General features: G+C 51.2%; 1 protein-coding gene across 2 annotated transcripts in view; it reads right to left on the bottom strand.

The window, feature by feature from the left end:
- Positions 1–21,928, bottom strand: part of RAB11FIP4 (RAB11 family interacting protein 4) — a 150,610-nt gene that overhangs the window by 29,478 nt on the left and 99,204 nt on the right. Inside the window, exon 1 of one of the 2 annotated variants that reach the window (XM_005583365.5) lies at positions 20,915–21,079. The exons of the other annotated variant lie outside the window; for it this stretch is intronic. Within the exon in view, the coding sequence (XP_005583422.1) occupies positions 20,915–20,944 (30 nt within the window). The 5' untranslated portion in view covers positions 20,945–21,079. Of the gene's footprint in view, positions 1–20,914; positions 21,080–21,928 lie in introns of those variants that run through there. 2 annotated transcript variants of the gene reach the window in all.

Below are 21,928 nucleotides of genomic sequence, written 5' to 3'. Positions count from 1 at the left end.
GTCTCTCTCTCCGATCTCACACCCTCACCCCAGCACACACACTGCTGCTAAGGCAGCGTCAGAGGAGCCCACAGAGAGGAAGCGGGGTGTGTGCCGAGGTTCCCAGGAAGACTCAGAAATGAGAGATGTCAGATAGCCTCCCGGGAGCTCAACCAAAACAGAGATGCACACATTTCCTAAAGCTGAGCAGACGGACTGAAGTACTAAGGGATCTAAAGACAGAGCCTGTCCTCAGGGAGGGGCTAAGCGGGTGGTCTTCTGGGAAGCACCAAGAGGGAGGGTCTGAGGCCCACCCGGGCCGCGTCCACCCAGGCACTGGCCAGAGGTGGTGGGTCTGGCTGGTCAGCACATCCAGCCTGCCCCGAAGGCTGTGCGGCCTGGCTCAACATTCCACACCTGTCCAGCCCTTGGCCCTTGTGTCCAAGTTCATGCAGCACCCACTTCCAGGAGCCTGCTGACAGAGAGAGAAGGGCTGCCCAAGCTCACGGGAGTGCATTTCTCACCACAAAGGGATCCACTGGCTCTGCACGTCCATCTAGGGACAATCGGTGAGCATGAGTGGACTCAAGTTGTGGCGCGTGGGAAAAGCCAGTAAGATCTGGTTTTCGAGCCCATTAGGATGCAGACCAGACCCTGGACCGTAGTGTGACCCCACTGGAAACATCCTGAACAGCTGGGTCATCCACTATGGGGGACGCTCTCACTCCTCTCCACTTCCGTTCCAATAACAAGTGAGCAGTCAAAGGTTGGCAGTTAAAAATGGGCCGGGCGCAGTGGCTCACACCTGTAATCCTAGAACTTTGGGAGGCTGGCTGATCACTTGAGCCCAGGAGTTTGAAACCAGCATAGGAAACATGGCAAAACTCTGTCTCTACAAAAAATACAGAAAGTTAGCCAGGTGTGGTGGCGCATGCCTGTTGTCCCAACTACTCGAGAGGCTGAGGACAGACAATCACCTGAGCCTAGGAAGTCAAGGCTGTGATGGTGCCACTGCACTCCAGCCTGGGCAATGGGAGTGAGACCCTGTCTAAAAATAAATTAACTAAAATAAAATAAAACAAAACATATTACTAAAAATCTAAGCCAGGCAGTGCGAGGCTGTAACCTCAACTACTTGGGAGGCTGAGGCAGGAGGTCTGCTTGAACCTAGGAGTTCGAGGCCTACCTGGGCAACATGGCAAGACCCCCACATCTTTAAAAAAAAAAAAAAAACTAATAGATGAGAGAAACAAAGGAATAAAAAAATGCTTGAATCACCAAAAAGGACAGAAGACTGATAGCCAGAATACATAAGGAACTCAAACAACTCAATAGCAAAAAAACAAATAATTCAATTTAAAAATGGGCAAAAGATCTGAATAGGTGTTTCTCCAAAGACAACACACAGATGGCCAACAGATATATGAAAAAAGTTCAACATCACAAATCTTCAGGGAAACACAAATCAAAACCACAATGAGATACCACATCACTCTAGTAAGAACGGCTATCATCAAAAAGACAGAAAATAACAAATGCTGGCAAGTATGTGGAGAAAAGGGAACTCTTATACACTGTTAATGGGACTGTAATTTTATTTATATACATATTTTTTGAGATGGAGTCTCACCCTGTCGCCCAGGCTGGAGTGCAAAAGCACGATCTTGGCTCACTGCAACCTCCACCTCCCGGAATCAAATGATTCTCCTGCCTCAGCTTCCCGAGTAGCTGGGATTACAGGCACACGCCACCATACCCAGCTAATTTTTTGTATCTTTAGTAGAGACAGGGTTTCATCATATTGGCCAGACTGGTCTCAAACTCCTGACCTCATGATCTGCTCACCTCAGCCTCCCACAGTGCTGGGATTATAGCTGTGTGCCACCGTGCCCGGCTGGGACTATAATTATTAATAGAACAATCATTATGGACAATGCTATAGAGGTTCCTCAAATAATTTTAAACTACCATATGATCCAACAATTCCTCTACTAGGCATACACACAAAAGAAAAGAAATCAGTATGTCAAAGAGAGATCTGCATTCCCACATTTATTGCAGCACAATTTACAACAGCCAAAATATGGAGTCAACTAAGTATCCATCAACAGATGAATGCATTTTTTTTTTTTTTTTTTTTTTTTTGAGACGGAGTCTCACGCTGTTGCCCAGGCTGGAGTGCAGTGGCGCGATCTCGGCTCACTGCAAGCTCCGCCTCCTGGGTTCACGCCATTCTCCTGCCTCAGCCTCCTGAGTAGCTAGGACTACAGGCGCCCGCCACCGCGCCCGGCTAATTTTTTGTATTTTTAGTAGAGACGGGGTTTCACTGTGGTCTCGATCTCCTGACCTTGTGATCCGCCCGCCTCGGCCTCCCAAAGTGCTGGGATTACAGGCTTGAGCCACCGCGCCCGGCCTTGAATGCATTTTTAAAATGGGGTGTACATATACACAATGGAATACTATTCAGCCATAAAAAAGAATAAAAATCCTGTCATTTGCGACATGGATGAACCTAGAGAACACCGTATTAAGTGAAAGAAGCCAAGCAGAGAAGAACAAACAGCATGACGTCACTCCTATGCAGAATCTAAAGAAGTTACCCCATTGAAGTAGAAAGTAGAATGGTAGTTACCAGAGGCTGGAGAGGGTAGGAGAAGGAAGGATGGGGAAAGGTTGGTCAACAGGCACGAAGCTATAGTCAGATGGGAGGACTAAGTCCTGGTGTTCTATTGCACAGTAGGGTTACTACAGTTAACTATAATGTGTATTTAAAAACAGCAAGAAGATAGCATTTTGAATGTTCTCACCACAAAGAAATGACAAGTGTTTGAAGTGATGGTTATGCTAAGGACCCTGATTTGATCATTCCACAATACATATGTGTGTCAAAACATCATACTGTACTCTTTAAATATGTACAATTGTGTGTCAATTAAAAACTTAAAGATTAGGTGGGATAAAAACTCTACCGCATCAGTAATACTTTAAAGAAAATGGAGTAAACAATCCTATTAAAAGATCAGTATTGTCAGAGTAAATTAAAAACAACTACATGCCACTTACAAGAAACACAATTGAAATTTAACAAGATGTAACACTTTTATATCTATGCATCTAACAGTTTCAAAACATAAAGCAAAACTTGCAGGTGGCCAGGAGCTCCAGGCCAGCCTGGGAAACATAATGAGACTCCATCTCTACCAAAAAAAGAAAAAAAAAAAAAAAGTAAAAAAAAAATAGTCAGGTGGTACATGCCTGTAATCCCAGCTACTTGTAAGGCTGAGGCCAAAGGATTGCTTGAGGCCACGAGTTCGAGGATGCAGTGAGCTATGACTGCACCTGGGTGACTGGGCTCAAGAATCTGTCTTTAATAATAATAATGTTTCACTAATTATAATTATTAATAATTATATTTATATTATATTAATAACTATAAATATTAATAATTATTATAATAAAAATATGACAATTATTATTATTATTATTGATGGAATAAGCAAACAAGATAATTAGAGAAGATACAGAAGGACCGGAACAACACAAACTTGAGACTGATACATACAGAACACTACACTCAACAACTGCGGAATAAAACCAGTAGATTAAAGGCTAATGAGAAACTGGATACTTGCACAATACCAAAGAATCACCCTACGGACTGCTGCAAAACACCAAAGCACCCCACATACCTCTACCAGGGAGAACACAGGCTATTGTCCCCTTAATGTAGAGATCAAATGTGATGCCTATGAGCTACACAGCATCACCTATAATGTGGGCTTAACGAAGCATTTAACTCAATTCGAATCAAGCCTTAGGATCTAACTTCTACCAAATGGAAAAACGGGATAGAAGAAGTTACACATCACCACAGGGAAGATGCATTTCTAAAGGTTGAGACAGGTTGCATTTCTAAAGGCATTTCTAACAAGTTCTCGGGTGATGCGGATGCCGCTCGTCCCGGGACCACACTTTGCGAACCACTGTTCTAGATTAACTGAGAGACATAGAAACCAAATATCATCCTTGATTAGATCCCAGATCAAACAAACAAACCACCACCCAGCTGTAAAAGAGCTTTTGAGGATAAATAAAGAAGATGGAATCTGGAGTAGATATTGGGTGATGTCAGGGAATTATGCTTAATTTTGTCAGGTGTGTTAATGGCATATCGTTGTGAAGGAAAATGTCCTTAGTTTCGATAATATTTAGTTTAATTTCTTTTCAAATAGCTCATTTGAAAAGAAACTTGGTTCATTTGAAAATTACAGGCCGGGCGCAGTGGCTCACGCCTGTAATCCCAGCACTTTGAGAGGCCGAGGCAAGCGGATCATGAGGTCAGGAGTTCGAGACCATCCTGGCCAACATTGTGAAACCCTGTCTCTACTAAAAATACAAAAAAATTAGCCGGGCATGGTGGCAGACGCCTGTAATTCCAGCACTTTGGGAGGCCGAGGCGGGCAGATCATGAGGTTAGGAGTTCGAGATCATCCTGGCTAACACAGTGAAACCCCATCTCCACTAAAAATACAAAAAAATTAGCCAGGCATGGTGGTGGGCTCCTATAGTCCCAGCTACTCGGGAGGCTGCGGCAGGGGAATGGCGTGAACCAAGGAGGCGGAGCTTGCAGTGAGCTGAGGTCGCACCACTGCACTCCAGCCTAGGTGACAGAGAGAGAAAACGTCTCAAAAAAAAAAAAAGAAGTAAACATTGTATGGAAACATGAAAAAATAGCCTGCCCCAAATTTGCTGAACTAGTTAAGGAAAGTGTTACTGCCTGTCTTTTGGATAAAAGGTATTTTAACTAGGATGGGATGATACCTCATTATAGTTTTCATTCGCATTTCTGTGACGATCAGTGATGCTGAGCACCTTTCATATGCCTGTTTGCCATTTATATAAATTACATACAATAGAAATATCTATTCAGATCTTTTGCCGATTTTTTGATCGGTTTGTTTGCTTTTTCCTGACAGGTCCGGCTCTATTTAAAAGGATATGAAGAAGTGAAGTCATCCTGAAAGAATACTATCCTAGAGGGTAGAGTCCACAGAAACTGGAGCCCGATGGACCAACATGAGCTTCGAGGATGAAATGAGAACAGAATGATGAGCAGTCTTGGTTTCGAATGATCAGATCAAGAGGCAATGGATGGCTGAGGTCGTAAGAATGATCCGGCCTCTGCCGGGCGTGGTGGCTCAAGCCTGTAATCCCAGCACTTTGGGAGGCCGAGGCGGGCGGATCACAAGGTCAGGAGATCGAGACCACAGTGAAACTCCGTCTCTACTAAAAATACAAAAAATTAGCCGGGCGCGGTTGTGGGCGCCTGTAGTCCCAGCTACTCAGGAGGCTGAGGCAGGAGAATGGCGGGAACCCGGGAGGCGGAGCTTGCAGTGAGCCGAGATCGCGCCACTGCACTCCAGCCTGGGCAACAGCGTGAGACTCCGTCTCAAAAAAAAAAAAAAAAAAGAATGATCCGGCCTCTAAATGGCTGAGGTCGTAAGAATGATCCGGCCTCTAAATGGCTGAGGTCGTAAGAATGATCCGGCCTCTAAATGACCATTCACAGTCGTAACAGTCCTAGAAATGTTTCCAAATAGAGCAGGTAGTCAAGAGCCATCCCCAAGGGGGTCCCTCACCCACGGGCCTTTGCCTGAAAGTAGAACTGCCTCCCCTCTACTCTGCCAGGCTTTGCCTACCCTCCTCTTCCTCTTCCCCCTTCCCTTCAAGGAAGTCCCCAAGACCCTTTTCTGTTATGGGCTGAATCCTGTTCCCTCTAAAATTCATATATTGAAGTCCTAATCCCTAGTACTTCAGAATGTGACTGTATTTGTAGATAGAGTCTTTACAGAGGTAATTCAGGCTGGGTGTGGTGGCTCACACCTATAATCCCAGTACTTTGGGAGGTCAAGGTGGGTGGATCACTTGAGGTCAGCAGTTCAAGACTACCAGCCTGGCCAACATGTTGAAATCCTGTCTCTACTAAAAATACAAAAATTAGCCAGGCATGGTGGCACATGCCTGTAGTCCCAGCTACTCGGGAAGCTGAGGCAGGAGAATCACTTGAACCTGGGAGGTGGAGGTTGCAGTGAGCCAAGATAGTGCCACTGCACTCCAGCCTGGGCGACAGAGCAAGACTCTGTCTCAAAACAAACAACAGGAAAATAATAATAATAATTAAAAAGAGGTAATTCAGTTAAAATGAAGTCCTAATGGGTTGGTCCTAATGGGTTGGCCCTAACGCATTGTGACTGGTGTCCTTACAAGAGGAGATTAGGACACACACAAAGGAAAGACCATGTGAAGACACAGGGAGAAGATGGCTGTCTGCAAGCCAAGGAGAGAGGCCTCAGAAGAAACCAACCCTGCTGGCACCCTGATATTAGACTTCAGCCTCCAGAATTGTGATAAAACACACTTTGGTTGTTTAAGCTGTGCAGTCTGTGGTCCTTCATTATGACAGCCGTAGCAGGCCAACAGACCAATATACCAATATCCCTTCTCCTCCCCCAGGAAGCCTATGTGGAAACCCCTACCCAAGCTCAGTCTGGATTTTTCACCCACCTTCTCACCCTGATGACAAAAACAAATTTTTTCAAGGTTAATTCAATTAAACCTTTTTTTTTTAATTTTTTGAGATAGAGTCTTGCTCTGTCACCCAGGCTGGAATGCAGTGGCACAATCTCAGCTCACTGCAACCTCCATCTCCTGGGTTCAAGCAATTCTCCTGCCTCTCAGCCTCCTGAGGAGCTGGGATTACAGGTGCCTGCCACCACACCTGGCTAATTTTTGTGTTTTTAGTAGAGATGGGGTTTCACCATATTGGCCAGGCTGGTCTTGAACTCCTGACCTCAAGTGATCCACCTGCCTCAGCCTCCTAAAGTGCTGGGATTACAGGTGTGAGCCACTGTGCCCAGCCAATTCAAACTTTAAAGAGAACTACAGGCCGGGCACGGTGGCTCAAGCCTGTAATCCCAGCACTTTGGGAGGCTGAGACGGGCGGATCACGAGGTCAGGAGATCGAGACCAGCCTGGCTAACACGGTGAAACCCCGTCTCTACTAAAAATACAAAAAACTAGCCGGGCGAGGTGGTGGGCGCCTGTAGTCCCAGCGATTTGGGAGGCTGAGGCAGGAGAATGGCGTAAACCTGGGAGGCAGAGCTTGTAGTGAGCTGAGATCCGGCCACTGCACTCCAGCCTGGGTGACAGAGCGAGACTCTGTCTCAAAAAAAAAAAAAAAAAAAAAAAAAAGAGAGAACTACAGATGGTCCTCAACTTACAATGGTTTGACTTACAATTTTTTTTTTTTTTTTTTTTGAGACCAGGTCTCACTCTGTCAACCAGGCCGGAGTGCAGTGGCACCATCTCGGCTCACTGCAATGCCCCCTTCCTGGGTTCAAGTGATTCTCCTGCCTCAGCCTCCCAAATAGCTGGGATTACAGGTGGCCACCACCACACCTGGCTAATTTTTGTATTTTCAGTACAGATGGGGTTTCACCATGTTGTCCGGCCTAGTCTCAAACTCCTGGCCTCAAGTGATCCATCCACTTTGGCCTCCCAATGTGCTGGGATCACAGGCCACCATGAGCCACTGTGCCCGGGCTGACTTTGATTTTTCAACTGTATGATGGTGCAAAGTGATCCATAGTCAGCAGAAGTCATACTTTAAGTACCCATAACAGCATTGTTTTTCACTTTCAGCATAGTACTTAATAAATTACATGGGACATAAAACACTTTATTGTAAAACAGGCTCTGTGTTAGATGATTTTGCCCAACTGTAGGGTAAAGTAAGTGTTCTGGGCACATTTAAGGTAGCCCAGGCTAAGTTATGGTGCTTGGTAGGTGAGATGTAGTAAATGCATTTTTTTTAACTTATGACACTTCCAACATACGATGGGTTTATCGGGACGTAACCCCATCAAGAAGCATCTGTAACTGGATTTCTAGAACCTACTCAAGAGACTCAGGGATTTATTTTTGGTCTGTCCTAAAAAAAAAAAAAAAAAAAAAAAAAAAAAAAGGTTGTATTCTCTTATTCTCTTTCATGATTAGTTTGAAATACAGCTGCTTCTTAAGAGATGATATTTTGTTGAAACCAAAGCTTGGTGAATCTATGATTACCAGGATGGCATTCTATAAACACTATTTATATGCCAATCTAAGTAAGTTATTTCCATTTTCTTTTTCTCTTTTTTTTTTTTTTTTTTTTTTTTGAGATGGAGTCTCACTCTGTCGCCAGGCTGGAGTTCAATGGCACGATCTCGGCACACTGCAACCTCCGCCTCCCGGGTTCAAGTGATTCTCCTGCCTCAGCCTCCTGAGTAGCTGGGACTACAGGCGCACACCATCACATCCAGCTAATTTTTGTATTTTTAGTAGAGATGCGGTTTCACCATGTTGGCCAGGACGGTCTCGATCTCCTGACCTTGTGATCCTCCTGCCTCGGCCTCCCAAAATGCTGGGATTACAGGTATGAGCCACCGTGCCTGACCAGGTCCATTTTCTTGTGTGTTCTCTCAGTAGTATAAGTATTCTATTTTAATTTTAGAGAAGCATATGCACAGTTCAGAGACGTTAGAATTGCAAAGGCAATTTCTGTTGCCCAAAACTGTATTTAGTGTAGTTATAAAACAAATGTAAAAGGTGTTTTACCTACACAGCAACTGGTTTACAAGAGAAGAAATCAGCAGTTAGCCCTGGAGTCACAGGCCCTCACACAAGGAGCCTTTTACCCTGGGTCAGGCTGCCTCTGTGACCAGCAGCACTCAGTAACTGAACACGGTATTACCAGTTTCTCCGTGCCAGACAGTATTTCTGGCTACTTGACATCTGGAGCATTTTCCTCTCTCTGCTGTGGTCAGTGTGGGAAGGAGGACTGCTACTGCCCCTGGGACACGTGGGCACCCTGCTCAGAGGGACGCCAGCTGGCCTGTGACATGGCCCAAACCCGGGCCCCACCCCCGCCACTCCACAGCAGTCTAGAGCTGGGTTGTAACCAAGTTGCAGCTGAATTTAGCTCCGTGAATCATCTCCAAGGAAAACCCACAGAGAAAGTGAACTCACCTTTTAACCAAGTCCTTGATGGGGTATGATTGTCCCAACCAAGCCCTGGGTCCCAGATCTGAGTGCCCCGGTAAGTCCATTTCCTAAACAAAAGGGGTCTGAAGAGGCTATCTAGCCTACCCTGGGCCCTGCAAACAGAGCCAACAGCCTTGATTTTCAAATGAGAATGTGGACTTCAGAGGCAAACTGTTGGGGATTATGAAAACAGAACTTAAATTGCTTCCACATCTGGAAAACAAACCCAGCAGCCAGCCCCAAGAATTCCAGGCGTGCCAGCTCAAAGAGAAGCTGTAGGTCAGGGGAGGTATTTCCTGTTAGCTTTCAGTCCCCCATTACCTACCTGAAGCCACAAAGATCTCCTGTCTACAAACAGCTGGTAAAGTCACAGCTCAGAGAAAGAGAACAAAGTTGACATACTAGGGCGCCTACCACGTGGCCAGTCTGCTCTGTGCTTTACAGAAACGGTAAACTCCCTGCAAGTAATTATCATTTCCCTCCTTATAGATGGGGAAACGTGGCCGGGCACGGTGGCTCACGCCTGTAACCCCAGCACTTTGGGAGGCCGAGGCGGGTGGGTCACGCAGTCAGGAGATCGAGACCATCCTGGCCAACATGGTGAAACCCCATCTCTACTAAAAAATACAAAAATTAGCTGGACACGGTGGCACGTGCCTGTAATCCCAGCTACTCGGGAGGCTGAAGCAGGGGAATCGCTTGAATCAGGGAGTAGGAGGTTGCAGTGAGCTGAGATTGTGCCACTGCACTCCAGCTTGGTGACAGAGCGAGACTCCATCTTAAAAAAAAGAAAAAGAAAAAGAAAGGTGGGGAAATGGTGTCCAGAGAGTCTCATCCACTTTCCCCTGAAGTGCCCTACAGTTTTTCTCTTTATTCCCCTTTGGAGTCACACAAAAAGTTGGGGCCATGCAAACCCAAATCAGGAGTTCCCTAATTTCAGTCGTCCCATCTAAATTCTCAGAAAAGATTTTCCAAATGCCTTCTGGAAGCTCCAGTTCCCATGCAGCCACTGCGCCTCTGGTTCCCCTGAGGAAAGCACGGACCAGAGGTCCCAGCAACTCAAGTGTCAAAAGCGAAGTAACGGGCTGCAGTTGAATGGGGTGTGTATAAAGGGCTCTCCTGGTTCTTGGAATGGGCAGTTATTTTTTGCTACAAATTATAGCTTTTCAAGATGTGGGTGTTTGAAGAGAGGGTTTAATTACTCACACAGCCAAGAGTCTGTGGGGCTTGTTTTGGGGGCTCCATACTTTACCATCATGATAAGAGGAGTGATGATAAAAATACTTCACTCAAAGTGAAGGTTTGGGAGGGAAAGCAGTGGCTCAGGCCAGCTCTTTCCCCTCGTAGAGTCCACCAAGTAGGTCAGGCTCCTTTTTCAGGGGAGTGCCCTCCGAAGAGGTGACATGGAACTTTCTAGAGAGAGGCCACTCTCCAACTCAAGGAGAGTATGCCTGGATGGAGCCGATCCATGGTCCAAAGTCAGGGTGGGCTCCCACCCAACTCCTCCTCCGCCACAGAACCCTCAGGACTTGGACAGCCGGCAGGCTGCTGATGTTTACCCACAGCCAATAGGCCAAGGCTCCATGTGACCTGCCCTTCTGGAGCGGGCAGGTCAGGATCAGCAGGGTGACTCTCCTCCTCCCAACCCTGCAGGGCCTCCTGCCAGAGCCCTCGGGTTTTATAACCCTCTCCTCCTCCCTGCCCATCTTCTGGTACCTCCCATCAGCACAGAGCCCCCATGGTCTTCCCAGAAAGCTCAGTTCAGGTGTCCCTCTTTGTCCTGTGGCCTTTGCTAGACCCAGCTACCCAAGTTTTGTGTTCCAGAAGCTTCTGTCTTGCATGGGGGATTGGGGTGTGTCACTCAAGCATAGCTGGCCAGAGCTCAGCTTAGGGCCTCCGGCCAGGGCAGGCTTTCCTGCAGTGGGGACAGGTGAGAGGGCATTAGGTCTGGGGCTCACAGGGTAGAGACCCTCCCGCCCAGGGAGTCCACTGGGAACCCCCTCTAAGAGCTTATGGGCTCCCCACTGCCCACAGAACCAGGCCCAGCTCCTGAGAGCAGCTCGCAAAGCCCCTTCCAGCAGGTCTCAGCCTCAGGACGTGCTCTGCCTCTCCCCTTTCCTAGTACCCCAGGCTTCTGGGCACCTTTACTCACCTCCATGCCTCAGCACATGCTGCTTTTTATGCATGTGGGGCATAAGCACCACCTCATCAAAGAGGTGGTGCTTCGAATCTCTGACACTGCAGGCAAAATTGAGGAGGTCGGGCTACTGCCTTTCACTAGAATCTCAAGAGGGAGAGGGGCAGAGAGAAGATCTCTGAGGAAAACAAGGTTTAAAACCATCACCTGCTCTTAAAGCCTCCCTCCAGCCAGCAGTTCATGCACAGCCCCTGCTTGGGGGCCACTGTCACCTAGACATCCCCATGTGGCTATCTCCCAGTGCCTCCCCAACTCAGCCCCGACTTCCATGAGTAGCCCACACCTAACCCTCTGCACTGCTCCAGCCAGACCCTGTGCAGCCTTGTCACCTGCACCCCTGCAGGTGCCGTGCCGACTGGGTGCCCATCCCACCACTCTTCCTCCTCTCTCTCCATCCTGCCCCACCCCACTGCAGCCCAGCCATCCTGAAGGATGGGGGCCCTGACACATCCTGCTCACACAGGCCCCTGTGCCTTTGCCACTGCCCCCTGCCCAGAACGCCTCTGTCTCAGGAGCAGTGCCATTGGCTGGCACTCCCCGAGATCCTTAGCACCTAAAGAAGCACAAAATAGTATTTTTTCTCTTTTTTTTTTTTTTTTTTTTGAGATGGAGTATTGCTCTGTCACCCAGGCTGGAGCGCAGTGACACGATCTTGGTTCACTGCAGCCTCCACCTTCTGAGTTCCAGCGATTCTCCTGCCTCAGCCTCCCGGGCAGCTGGGATTACAGGCACCTGCCACCACGCCGGGCTGATTTTTGTATTTTCAGTAGAGATGGGGTTTCACCGTGTTGGTCAGGCTGGTCTCGAACTCTTGACCTCAGGTGATCTGCCCGCGTTGGCCTTCCAAAGTACCATGGTGCCTGGCCAAAAAGAGGTCTTAAACATTTGAGAACAAGGAAAGCATGCATCTGCGAAGCACCTATCATGTGCCAGGTATTTCTGTGCATCAGCCACTGTTTAGATGAGAATACACAGGTTCAAGGAGGTTAAGTAATTCATGAAAGGCTGCAAGGCTGTGATTTGAACCAGGTCTGATTTTAACGCAGCAAGGAGGGTACAGACAATATCAAATGCTCTCAGCGATGTGACATCCAGCACCCCATGGACAACGCCATGCACTGGAGTGGACTCAGGCTGACCCTGCGGCCATGGGAACAGCAGTTAGCAACGCTGATGGTACCAGAACTTGGACTTGAGCTGAAGCTTGCAGGGACCACGGCACACTGGGTTTCTGAGGTCTGTGCCATCCAGGCCATCGGGCAGAGCCCTCCTCCCCTTTCCCACCACAGGCAGCTTCAAAGAGGCTACATGTGGGAAGACTTTACAGAAAGGGAGAGGAGAGATTTGAAAGAAAATTGCTAAAAGGAAACACATGTGAAAATGAAAACGCAGGCAAAGTGGGAGAAGGACGAGGGAAGAAGAAAGAGTGATGTCCAAGGATTATAAACTGAGTCAAGAACACCAGTTTCCCTCTGCTCCCTTGGGAAGGCCAGTGACCCACTCCCTGCCCTCATTTTCCCTCTGAACCCAGATGGAATTGGGCAGACCTTAGATGATGCCCAGCAAGAGAAACAGGGAAAGTTGCCTTGCACACAACCATGACAACTGTGGAGCCACGATTCATATGGGGTGAGGCTCAGAGAGGTCTCTCAACTTTGCCAAGGCCACACAGCTGGCGAGCCATAAAGCTGGAATCTAAGCCCAATCCAAGCTTGTCCCCTTGAATCGCATCAGCGTCCCCTCATATAATCTGCCACCACTACAAGGTGCCATCTGCTTCCCTGAAGGAACTGGACAAATTATGTAAGTTCCCCAGAGGTTACCTAGTTTCTGTTTCATTAAATCTGAGACACCTCTGAATTTACAATGCACCGTTATTTCAACTATGCCGAGAAAAAGGCGCTGTCAAATTATAATAATCCACGAATGTGTGACACATTCCAATTTAAGATGTTAAATGGAAAAAAAAGGAAAGGAAAAAAAGAATGTGCCTTAGAATCGAAAATACCATGCGAGTGTGAGTGGGGAACAGGGATTCAGTCACAGTTCCGCAGACTGTGTGTGCAGTGAAGGGCAGTCAACAACTCCACACAAGCACATGAGCACACACCTGCTGCTATAAAATCCTTCTTTGCTAACAACTGATGAAATCGTGCAGATAATCATACAAAAATGTGTTGGCCAGACCTGCCTTGTCAACAAGAACCCTCATTTCACCAGGAGGTCATCAATTCAAGGTTGCCTAACATTAGTCAGACGAGTCAGGCACGGTGGCTCATGCCTGTAATTCCAGCACTTTGGGAGGCCAAGGCGGGCAGATCACGAGGTCAGGAGATCGAGAGCATCCTGGCCAACATGGATTGCTTGCACCTAGAAGTTCGAGACCAGCGTGGGCAACATAGTGAGACCTCATCTCCACCAAATGAATAAATAAATAGCAAGGAGTGTTGATGAACCCAGCTACTCAGGCAGCTGAGGTGGGAGGATCACTTGAGCCCAGGAGGTTGAGGCTACAGTGAGCCAAGATTGTACCACTGCACTCAAGGTGGGCAGAAATGCGAAACTCTGTCTCAAAAAAAAAAAAAAAAGAATCAGTCAGGCGGAGGCTGTCCTACCCACCCAACCAGCCAGGCTAGGCCAGGCCAGCCAGCTTCGCCTGAGTGGAGCTACAGACCTCTGGGTAGCCAAGCTGGATGAGCAGGCAGGTTTGCTCCTTGGTTGACTACTAAGGGCAGTCACCCAGTGTGGCCGGGCGGTGGCACAGCCCGCACCTTTTTGTCTGGTCTTTCTCCAAATCTCCTGGGGCGTGTGGCCGGCCAGCGCCTCAGCATTTTAATAAGCCAGATGCTGCAGGCTGGCAATGGCAGACAGGCAGCACTGCTCCAAGCCAGCTTTCCCAGCTAGGCACAGGTGGATGGACAGGCAGGCCCTGGCTGGAGGCGAAGGGCAGGTGGGCTGAGGTGTGGATGGCCATCCTCCCCTTGGCAGGCCAGCCACAGCCTGGCAGCCTGAGCAGCCTGTGGAAGGACAGGCGAGGTACAGCCTCCCTCACTGAACCTGGGAAGAAGGCTGTCACCTCGGATGCTGCTTGACATCTCATTCACAGATTGCCACGCAGATACCAGTCACTTCACCCCAGACCCGGAATCTGCATCTGCAGAGCCCGAGCAGGTTTGTTAAAAACACAGAAGCTGGCTGGGTGCAGTGGCTCACGCCTGTAATCCCAGCACTTCGGGGAGCCAAGGTGGGAGGATCACCTGAGGGTAGGAATTCGAGATCAGCCTAGGTAACATAGTAACACCTCATTCCTACTTTTTTTTAAAAAAAATTAAAATGGAAAAAAAAAGATGTAAAAACGCACAGAAGCTGAGGAAGCAGAGTTTTGCTTCTCTTGCAAAGGCTCTTGAGTAATGGAGTTCTTCCCCTGCCACCTTCCTGTTTGGGCCATGACGCTCCCCGGCAAGACATTCTGTTAGATGTGAAGGTTATCAGTCACAACAATCAAACCAGCTGAAGCCTGCAGGAACTAAGAATAACAGCTCCCCCCAAAGCACAGTTTTAAGTGCTTTTCATACATTTACATATTTGAGCCTTACCACAAACCCTGTGAGGGTGGTACCACCCTCATCCTCATTTTACAGGTGGGGAAGCTGAGGCACAGAAAAGTTAAATAACTTGTCTAAGATTCCACAAATAGCAAGGGGCAGAGCCAGGATTTGAACCCAGAGACAGCCTGACTCTGACGGCATTTTGGTACCAAACTGGTCTGCGTCTCTAACCATCTAACCGTCCATGAGTGCCAACTAAGTAAGGGCCAAAACCTACACTGGGCATTTTAAATCACCATGGCTCATTTTATTTTCACCACCACCCTGCGAGGCAGGTGCTATTATCAACCCCATTCTACAGGTTGGGCACCCCAACCCTCAGCCATCCCACAGCAGGGGGGTGGATGAACAGGAAGCCCCATCTGAATGCTGCCTGACACGCAAACACACACGTGTGTGCACACACGCATATATGATCTGGGGCCCTAAACTGGACAGACTAAACCCAAAGCTGCTGCCCAAATGTGGGAGTGACTCCCTGGGGTCCGTAGGACCCCACAGAACCGTGCTGCTGCCTGCCCACAGGCAGAGGGTGTGGAGAAGGAGGCCAGGGAGAGTGAAATCAGAAGGGTGAGGTCGCTTGTCCAAAGTTCCACAGCTAGCGAGCAACAGAGCCGGAATCTAGACCCAGAAGTTTTCTGGCACCCATTTTTTCACCTTAAGGAAACAGGCATTGGGTGACAGAGTGTGGCATGAAGGTGCCTGTGTCTTAGGTAGGCATTTCTTCCAGGAAAACCTGGGAGCAGGGGGCAGGGACTTGCTACTATTCTCGCTCCTATTCTAGGAGAGAGACTTGAGTCTGGTCTGGTGCAGAGGGCAGACATCCCTCAGCTCCCTTACCCCAAGTTCACTGGAGCAGCAGCGGCTATTTGAAATGTGGGTTCCCTTTTCATGGTGTCAGGCTTACAGAGCGCAGAGGAAGGTGGGGGTGACCGCAGATGACTGAAGAGAGAGGGCCCGCCCACTCTCCCACACTCCAGTTCTGTTTAGGCCTTCCTCTTTCTGGTCCCTCAAAAGAGAAAGGCTCCCATGAGCAGAGCCACGGATATTAATAACTTCTACAGAGCTTTGTTTGCATCTGAATTAATGTTTACGTTGTTGGGAAAGAACCCACTTGTCTGGGAAGATGAAGCAGGTTAAATCAATTAAAAATGTGACCAACATTTGGAAAACTTCCCATTTCTTAAGGGAAGTCAAGAAGTGGGTTTGGAAATGCTGGCATGACTAGCACTGGCCTGCCAGGCGGATCTGGGCTGGAGGTCACCCAGACCCCACAGCTCTGGGCCACAACAGCCACCCCTCTGACCTTCATACGACCTTTGTAGGCTGCACATCTTTCTGGTTGCCTGTGTCCTCCTCCCCGTCTCATCTCCTTTCCAGGTCATGGGACAAAGTGAAGAAGCAACCACCCAGGCTTTCTGGGTGCTCAAGAGGGTTCTGAGAATCTGAGCTCTTGGTCATCAATGCTCTTGAGGGGGGCTCAGCTTCTGAAGCACCAAGACACTCGGGACCCCTCTGAGCAAGGCCAGCTGGGCGCCCCCAGCATCCACTCAGCCTTGAATGGGGTCCACAGAAACTGGCCAATGACAAATTCCATTCACTTAACAGTATTATGATGAGGCCGCAAACACTTGGGGAAGGACTGCTATGTGTAGTCAGACACTCGGCATGAGAAAATGAGAAAATCCCTCCAAATGAAAGCAGATAAGGGTGCTGTCCAGGCTTTTGGGGGCACCTTCTCTGCAGCCTGCCACCCAGTGTGGGCTCCAGACCATGCTGCTTGGAACCATGGTCAGGCCCAAAGCTGCAAATCCTCCCAGGAGAACACGTGTTGGCCAAGAGAGGTAGCCAAGACACCCTGCTGAAGCCCCACCCACCAAAAACTCAGAGGGCACCCCAACCCTCAGCCACCCCACAGCAGGGGGGTAAACAGGATGCCCCATGTGAATGCTGCCTGACACGCAAACACACACGTGTGTGCACACACGCATATATGATCTGGGACCCTAAACTGGACAGATTAAACCCAAAGTCGCTGCTCAAATGTGGGAGTGACTCCCTGGGGTCCGTAGGACCCCACAGAACCGTGCTGCTGCGTGCCCACAGGCAGAGGGAGTGGAGAGGGAGGCCAGGGAGCTCTTGAGGATCAGAAAAGAGATGAGGAGACAGCCTGGGTGGCACGGGCCAGAATGTGGAAAACACAGGCAGGCTGCTGGCTGCTTTATGGGCCTTGAGAGCAGGACCTATCCCTACCCGACAGGAGCTGACCCGTGGGAACAGCAGGCAGGCACAGGCAGCTGTCGGAGACGTGGCTATATGCACATCGCCGGTGTGCCCTTTGCTGGTTTGATTCATGGGGTGGCAACAGCATAGTCTGGCAGGAAGTGTTTCCACGTTCAATGGACAGGCTCATCTGACCCAACTCAAGCTGAGGCAGGGAAGTCCGTGGCAGCCGTGGCCACAGATGCCTGTCCTCCAGAAATGCCTCAAGGCCCAAATCCCCTTGATGCGGAGGTTCTGAGGAGGGCAGAGCAATGGAAGGCAGCTCATGCCTGTGGATTTCTAGTCTCACTTGTACTGTCAGTCCCCCCTTCTCCTCCTCCTGGGATTCTGGGTTGTCACGGCATTGGGTGGTCCCCCATCTCTCTGAGCTTGTCCTCTGTCCCCCCAGCCCTGGCTTGCTCTCCAATCACATCCCGTCTCGTAGTTCTGTGAACATAGCATGCCAGCCACGGTCCCACCTCAGGGCCCTTGCAGTTCCTCTTTTCTCTGCCTGTACCTCTTTTGTTGGGATGTCACCTTCTCAGTGAGAACTTCCCCATCTGACTCTGAAACCCAGCACTCCCTCCCCTACCCTGCTTTCCCTCCTGCCAACTCCCATGCTCCGTGTTTTACTGGTCTACCTGTCTCACTACCATCCTGCGAGCTCCTTGAAGGCAGGGGCTCTCATCTGTTTTGTTCACTGCTGTATCTCCAGTGCCCAGCACAGAATCTGGCACAGAGTAGACAACCAAGTATCTGGTGAATGAATTCAGTACCACTTGCCCTGTACTAGGCAACATGCTAGGGGCTGAGCAAACAGAGATGGAGAAGCCTCCGGGTCCTGAAACGCCTCCTCATGAGGAAGACTGTGGTACCATTCAGGGGCAAAGATCATACAACATCCAGGAAGGCACCAGGTGGGCCTGCCAAATCAGCATGCCTGTTTTCTGGTGTCTAACTGGTATAGACAGGACCACCCAATAATCCAGCCACGAGACCTGAGGCAAAGTAACTGGGCATTGATTTTCGAGGCCAGTGTTTGATGCCATAAGTGCCCAGTTCCTGAGTCAAGAGCCAGCAGAGCTGACCCAGAGGAAAACAGAGTCCAGCCCCAGGGGTTCCGTACGCCTGGCAAGGCCAGGGCACTGTGTTCCACTGCTAACACCAGGCAGCAGGCACGACCAGATAAAGATGCTTCGGCTGGGTGTGGGGGCTCATGCCTGTAGTCCCAGCACTTTGGGAGGCTGAGGCAGGCGTATCCCTTGAGCCCAGGAGTTTAAGACCAGCCTGGACAACATGGCAAAACCCCATGTCTACAAAAACAAAAATTAGCCAGATGCAGGGTGGCACACATCTGTAGTTCCAGCTGAGACTGAGGTGAGAAGATCGCTTGTGCCTGGGAGGGTGGGAGGCTGCAGTGAGCCCTGATCACACCACTTCACTCCAGCCTGGGCCGTAAAGCAAGACCCTGTCTCAATTGAAAAAAAAAAAACAACCTTCCCTTTCAAACACAATGAGCCCTGTGCCAGGAGACAGCACGCCCTTTCCCGTTCAGATACGCCTGCCTTCTGGGAACTGCTCACCCGCTATTTCATTGGGAGCCTCTCCTGCCCCCTTCACCCCCTCCTTACCCATACCTAAAACATATAAAGTGACATTGCGAAGGCCCCTCAGAACAGAATCAGTTGTGGAAAATCTCAGCATAACAGGCTGCCCAGAGCGGGGACTGCCAGACACCTGAGGGTGCGGATGAAAGAGGAAGTTATGAGGGCCCCAGGTGAACCGCCAAAGAGAAAACCTTGGGTCTGAAGCAGCCTGCCTACCAGGAGAAGTGGCGAGGAAGGCTCCAGCATGCTTTAGGAGGGGCGCAGATGGTCGGGAGGGAGAGTGGGGGCCAGTGGAGTGTCTCAAGCTGCAGCCCACAGTCTTCCAAGTGCAAACTGCCCCTGGAACCCCGAAGGAGGTGGCTTAGAACCCAACGGTCCCTCTAATTTCTTCTGCTTTTCCTCCCTCACTTGGCTGAAAGTCCCTCCCAAGGGCAGGCTCCAGGCAGTCTCTCCTACAGACCTCCCTTAGGGCAAAGGTCATGCCTTCCAGCAGGCTTACCTGGCCTGGCTAGTTCCGTCCCTCGCCTCCGGCCCAGTCTTATCTCTTCTACTGGCCTTAGTCATTTACTCCACCCCCTTCACCGAAGTCCAGGCCCCCCCTCAAATTCCGAAGCTGTTCACTACCCGTTTGTCCAAGCGGTGCTGCCTCCTACAGTGAAGAACGCAAGCGGCTTCCCTCGCCCCGGCAGGCCACACTCTCCCCTGTGAAGTCACAGGGACCTCAAAGACAACTGCAGGCAATTTGCAATCAACTTAGAAGAGGGGGGCTGGCCCAGAGCAGACCCAGTATTCAGACTCCCTGAGCTTGCAAACACCTTGAGGGCAGGGAAATGTCTCGTACGTAATGTTCCCTGGGCACATAATCAACAGTCCCCGAAAGCCAGAAAGGAGGGTAAGGTTTGGGCCAGTGCCAGGGTGCCAGCACCTGGGGGAGACCCCAATCAAAGGCAGCGCGACTCAGGCACCCCATCAAGGTAGGCTAGTTGGTAGGGGGAGGATATGGGAGGGGGAGTGTGAGAGCTCCTATTGCAGAGGTCTACTGGCACACAATTAGTACTGCCTCCGACCCCTTTGGGTCTCCTTTTTCCCATCTCAGCAACTACTGTAACCACCTTTCAGCTGGGGCAGGACCTGGGGATGTTCCAAGGAATGTGCCTGCCCCACTGCTTTTCAGCGTCCCAGGAGCCCAAGCCACTGCCACCTGCCGCCTGCTCTGGGAGGGCAGGACAGAGATTTGGTGGATCACCAGGAACCAGCCCAGGGTGCTGCCACTTCAAGACCTGATGGAGGCTAAGTGCAGAGACAGGACCCAGACCTCTCACATCGCTTTGAGAAGGAAGGTATAAATCAGTCAGTCAAGGAAAACTGACATGGCCCTCGGGGGAGTGAGTTGTCACTTCCAGTCCTCCGTGGGAGAGCAGGGTGAGGGGAAAGGGAAAGAGGAGGCACTGGAGTTAGCACGGGCGAGGAGTGGGGTCCGGGGCTGTGTCGGAACCCGGTTTCCCACAGCACAGACACGCTCTCCAGAGACTGCGCCGCCAGGACCTCGGAGACACTTGTCGCCCGCACAGAGAAGTGGCTGTGCCAACAGCTCCCACCACCGGGGGAGACCGGCCGCCTCGAGGGCCACAACACACCTCCCGCCACGGCAGCTTCTCGGCTAGAGAGAGGCAAGGCCCTGTCCCCCACCACGACCTGGGCTGGCCCCGAGGACTCCCCCACTCCACCCGCCCAGAGGGACGGGGGAAGCCAGAAAACAGGCTCTGTGCAGCCGCCAAGAGCTACAGAAAAACTTCGCGGCGCTCCGCCCCCTCGGGGACCCGGCCAAGGGTACGGCGTTGGGGACCACGCCGGTCCCGCAAGGGCAGGAGGGCAGGGGCGCTGCGGACCGAGGTGGGGCGCGCGGTCGGGTTCCCACGGAGGCGCCCCAGCAAACGAGCCCCCTTTCCAGCCCACCAGAAGCACTTCCTGAAAGCGCGCTGGGGAAGGAGCCGCCACCCGCGCACCTGGCAGCGGCTTCTACCCGCGGCCGAGCGAGACGGCTCAGGTAACCCGACCTCTCAGGCCAAGTCCGCACTCCGCCAACTTCCCGGGGCCCGGAACCCGGGGCCGCGGGCCGGACCGAGCCAGGTGCGCGCCGCCAGAGCCCCGCGAGCGCCAGCCCCGGGGCCGCCGCTTACCTGGCTCCCGAGAGCCGGCGGGGTGCGCATCCGCGGGCCGGTCCCAGGCAGAGGCGCGGAAGCCAGCAGGCGCGGGTCGGCGGCGCTCGGGGACGCGGCGGGCAGCCCCGAAGCGCAGGAACAATTCCGGCCGCGCCGCCGCCGCTCGCACTCCTGGGCACCAGTGGAAGGCGCGGCCCCGCCCCCGCCCCCGCCCCCGCCCCCGCCCGCGCCTGTTGCCGGGAGACCCGCGTGGGCCGAAGGGCTCTTTGTATCAAAGCTGCGGTGACATCACGAGGCGCCCGGGCCCCGGGACTCAGGGGCGGGGCCTCGCGCCGGGGCGGGGCGGGGCGGGGGCGGAGGACGGGGACAGGGCCCGGGAACCCGAGCCGCGGGGCGGGGCCCAGGTAACCCCGCCCCTAAAGGTAGGGGCAGGTGGCTCCGGGGCACCGACCAATGGCCGCGCGGCAGGCCCCGCCTCCGGAGGTGGAGCTCGTCTGGGCCAGCCTGGCTCCGTGCGGCCCGGGCCAGGACTCCAGGAGGCGGCGTGTGAGCTCGCGCCACTACCAGGTAGGCGCTGTAGTCTCCTTCCCGTTCCGCACCACCCTCACGGTTTGTTGTCACCGCACTGCGAGATTCTAGCCGGCGCTCCCCGGCTCACACGGCGCACGCCACCCCACACGGCCAGCCGCCGTCTCCACCCCCTAATGAGTCCGGGGGCGCCTCGGCTGACTTTCATCCTGAGTCCTACCCACAACTTTCCCAGCCTTTTCATGTGAAGTCGGAACCATCTCCATAACCAGCCCAGGAACACAAAGAACCAAGCGGCAACGAGAACTAAAGAACCAAAAAAAAGAAAAAAAAGAGAGGACCCTTCCTAGTTGAATGCTAGTAAATATTATTTATGTTAAACATGTGCCCTCAGGCTGGGCACAGTGGCTCGGACAAAGTGGCCGAGGCGGAGGATCTTTGAGGCCAGGAGTTTGAGACCAGCCTGGGCAACATAGCGACACCTTGTCTCTACAAAAAATTAAA

Source organism: Macaca fascicularis, chromosome 16 (assembly GCF_037993035.2).
Source record: "Macaca fascicularis isolate 582-1 chromosome 16, T2T-MFA8v1.1".
Taxonomy (NCBI): Eukaryota; Metazoa; Chordata; class Mammalia; order Primates; family Cercopithecidae; genus Macaca; species Macaca fascicularis.
Note: the sequence above shows the minus strand (reverse complement) of the source record. Positions and strands in the feature narration are given on the sequence as shown.